This window comes from Penaeus monodon, chromosome 20 (genome assembly GCF_015228065.2).
Source record: "Penaeus monodon isolate SGIC_2016 chromosome 20, NSTDA_Pmon_1, whole genome shotgun sequence".
Classification (NCBI taxonomy): Eukaryota; Metazoa; Arthropoda; class Malacostraca; order Decapoda; family Penaeidae; genus Penaeus; species Penaeus monodon.
This window is the reverse complement of record NC_051405.1, coordinates 24,204,451-24,204,929: the sequence shown is the minus strand read 5'-3', so window position 1 is coordinate 24,204,929 and position 479 is coordinate 24,204,451. Positions and strand designations below refer to the sequence as shown.

Genomic DNA, 479 nt, shown 5'->3' with positions numbered 1-479 from the left:
TGTCCAGGACAGGAAGGCCATGAGTCGTGATCAGCACCCACTCGAGCATTGAAGTCTCCCAGGATGATGACGTGTTTCTTGGGGGTATTTACTTGATGACGTTGCTGATGTTGACATAAAACTCGTCCTTTGCTTCTACTGTGGATGTAAGAGTGGGAGCGTAGGCGCTGACAAGAGTGACAAAGCCTTCGGATTATCATCAGGCGTTTGGATCCCTTGTCTCCGGGTTCAACCATCTTCAACAGGGTTTTTCTTTTCGGTCCTCTGCGCTCTTTCCGTGCCAGAAGAAAGTAAAGTTTTTCTCCTTGAGGGTTCCTGTGTCTGCGAGGCGGGTCTCTTGCAGTGCAGCTATGTCTACCTTTAGTCTCTTTAGATGATGGCTGTCTTTCTTGCATCATTGATGCCTTGAAGATCTTCGGACAGTCCGGGTGTCATTGTTCAAGCTTCCCAGTTTTAGGATTGGGCACCTTTTTTCCATG

At 48.2% G+C, this 479-nt stretch overlaps 1 protein-coding gene across 1 annotated transcript in view; it reads right to left on the bottom strand.

Annotated features, from left to right (window-relative positions):
- The window catches only part of LOC119585949 (alkaline phosphatase-like), a gene marked incomplete at its 3' end in the record, with an annotated part of 142,747 nt that overhangs the window by 72,483 nt on the left and 69,785 nt on the right, over window positions 1–479 (bottom strand). Inside the window, exon 4 of the mRNA XM_037934664.1 lies at window positions 42–413. Coding sequence (XP_037790592.1) covers window positions 42–413 — 372 coding nt within the window. The remainder of the gene's footprint in view (window positions 1–41; window positions 414–479) is intronic.